General features: G+C 38.2%; 1 protein-coding gene across 3 annotated transcripts in view; it reads left to right on the forward strand.

Moving 5' to 3' along the window:
- Positions 1 to 2,500, forward strand: part of LOC137974326 (sodium-coupled neutral amino acid transporter 9 homolog) — a 42,020-nt gene that overhangs the window by 34,015 nt on the left and 5,505 nt on the right. For all 3 annotated transcript variants that reach the window (XM_068821246.1, XM_068821247.1, XM_068821245.1), the window contains exon 12: positions 2,482 to 2,500. This exon is cut by the window's right edge and continues 130 nt beyond it. In XM_068821246.1, coding sequence (XP_068677347.1) covers positions 2,482 to 2,500 — 19 coding nt within the window. The remainder of the gene's footprint in view (positions 1 to 2,481) is intronic.

Genomic DNA, 2,500 nt, shown 5'->3' on the forward strand with positions numbered 1-2,500 from the left:
GGTTCGATTCCGGACTTGTAACCATATGCACGTGGGTTAAATTTCTTGTTGATTCTTTACTCCGGGTTCTCCGGTTTTCCTCCTTCGTCAAAAACCAACATTTTAAAATTCCAATTCGATCAGATGCAGGACCTCTCTGAAAACCTCTTTCGCGTAAGTGGAGCTTCCTGGGTAAATATCATTAATTATTATATTATTATCATTATCATTATCATTATCATTATTATTATTATTAATCAACCAACCAACAAAGATTTAGACAATATTTGGAACGTATATAACGTTCTCTGTTCTATTCCATTTTGTAATTTCAAATCAACTGGTAATCAGTACGATATAATACTATACTATGCAATATGATTATAAAAATCTCGAATAGTAATTTGGAAAGAGGGTCGAATAACAATCTGGAAAAAGATATCCCAGGGTTTTTTTAGCCGAGAGGGGCACATGGCCAATTCGAATTGGGGACAAGGGAAACAGATAAAATATCTTCGCCGTACTTGAAATTACCCCCATTGGACGAGTGTCACCGTCTGACATTCCACCTCCACATACTTGTGCGGTGAATCATAAAGGGCGAAGGAATGGCGCAGTTGTGAGAGCTCTACCCTCCGACAAATGTGGTCTAGGTCTGTGGACGAATATTCGAATGCTAAAGCACTTTGGATTATCTCCCCCAGTCTCCCTCAAAACAACAACGTCGACCTTGTGTCAGTGCACCTCTGCGTCGGATGGGAACCGGACGTGTTGCTTCGCTTGAGGTGACTAGATGTGTTTTGCTGTGTTGTTCTCCGAGAGACGATTTGGCAAAACTAATCTTTGCTTAATTGATATCAGAGGTTGTCGTTCTTCGTTCGAAAACGTCTCCGCTGAAAAGCTGCCATATAAGGAACTTTAAATAATGGGTCACCTTGTTTAAATGTCTCGTAGCGTTTGAATGTTTTACTATATTTTCTTTATTTTCATGCCTTCTCCACATGCATTCTGGTATTAGGTTGTTTGGGTGCCATATTCGCGTGCTATGATCCAACTGTGACAACTAAATTGACTTGTCTTCTGCATGTGGTTCCAAATTCATCTCCATGACGCTTTGCTTAGATCCAAATTGCGTCCTTATAATATAGGTTCGTTTTATTTATGAGATGTCTTCATTGAATCATTGATGTTCCGCTGTTTCTTCAGAATCTCTAAAATGACGTCCAAAAGAGAGAGAGAGAGAGAGAGAGAGAGAGAGAGAGAGAGAGAGAGAGAGAGATTTCAGTTGTAAGCCATACTTGGCAATGATTATAATCAGCCAACAGAAGTGTGCAACAGAAATGTGTCCGCCTACGCGGAATAGTATTCCAAAACACCATCGAATTTGCAGCGTTTCCTAACTCGCCTATCCTTACTGAATAAAGTGCGTAATTCCTTTATTGAAAAGAAAAGCTCTTCTGATCGGCAAGACTAGCGATCAAATTAAATCGACCCTGCAGTCTTTTTGCTTTAACGTCTATCGTCTACAAATAAAGGATATGATGATGAGGATGGTGATACAGAAAAATCCGAGAGTAACAACCTTCCATTTTAAAATTTAGCTTAAACAGGTTCTTATATAAGTGGTAATTAACATAAATTTAGGTTGTCTAGGTTGTTGTTTTCTGAAGAAAAAAATCACATTGGAGATAGCAGAATTTAGTGGTATTCGGCCTTCGTAGCCTATGCAGCAGCCAGTTTTTCCTTGTCCGTTATATAAAATTTGAATCGAATTTAAATACAGAATTAAAAAAAAATGACATAAAAATGACAGCACTGTATGATAAGTAAAGTCGAAAGATCACATGACATCATCATAGCCTAAAGTAATGCTCATCTTACGAAGAAGATGTTTGTAGAGAACAAGGTGCACAAACTTTTTACATTTTAGAAATAAGAACCTGTTTCAAATTTAAGGGTCAACAGGTTATTGTTTTGAGGGGGTCTAACGGACAAATCTTAGGCTAACATCAGATTCCTAAAAAATAGGTCATCTTACTTGTGGGGCTTTACTATAGACAAGGCAAATCAGGCGTTGGTTGTTGATGCTTAGGGATAACTGGGGAACAAAGAGAAAAGCTATTGACGCAGAGTGGAGAACAAACGAAGTCAACCCACATATGACGTTGGGCCATATTGTTCGAGTTGAGTATTCTCACCACAGCGCCAATCTGGCTCCAGGCTTGTAGCTCTTTTCCGAGTTCATGTCTGCCTTCTCTTCAAAGTGAGTCTAAGTGCAAAGTTTTTCTTATGAAAATTAGGTTTCATTCATATCTAAAGTAGAACTAATTACCAGCACCTAAACTTCGCATGTAGACTCGCTTTGAAGAGGAGGCTGACATAAACTGGGAAATGGCCTATTGCTACTTCCTACTCTCGACTCCACAACCTTGAAGTTCTAAATAACATAGTGAATATAAATGAAGGTTCTTTACTTTTTTACTTTGATTTAATGTTTTTTAGGTTCTTCTTGATAATCTTC

This window comes from Montipora foliosa, chromosome 10 (assembly GCF_036669935.1).
Source record: "Montipora foliosa isolate CH-2021 chromosome 10, ASM3666993v2, whole genome shotgun sequence".
Taxonomy (NCBI): domain Eukaryota; kingdom Metazoa; phylum Cnidaria; class Anthozoa; order Scleractinia; family Acroporidae; genus Montipora; species Montipora foliosa.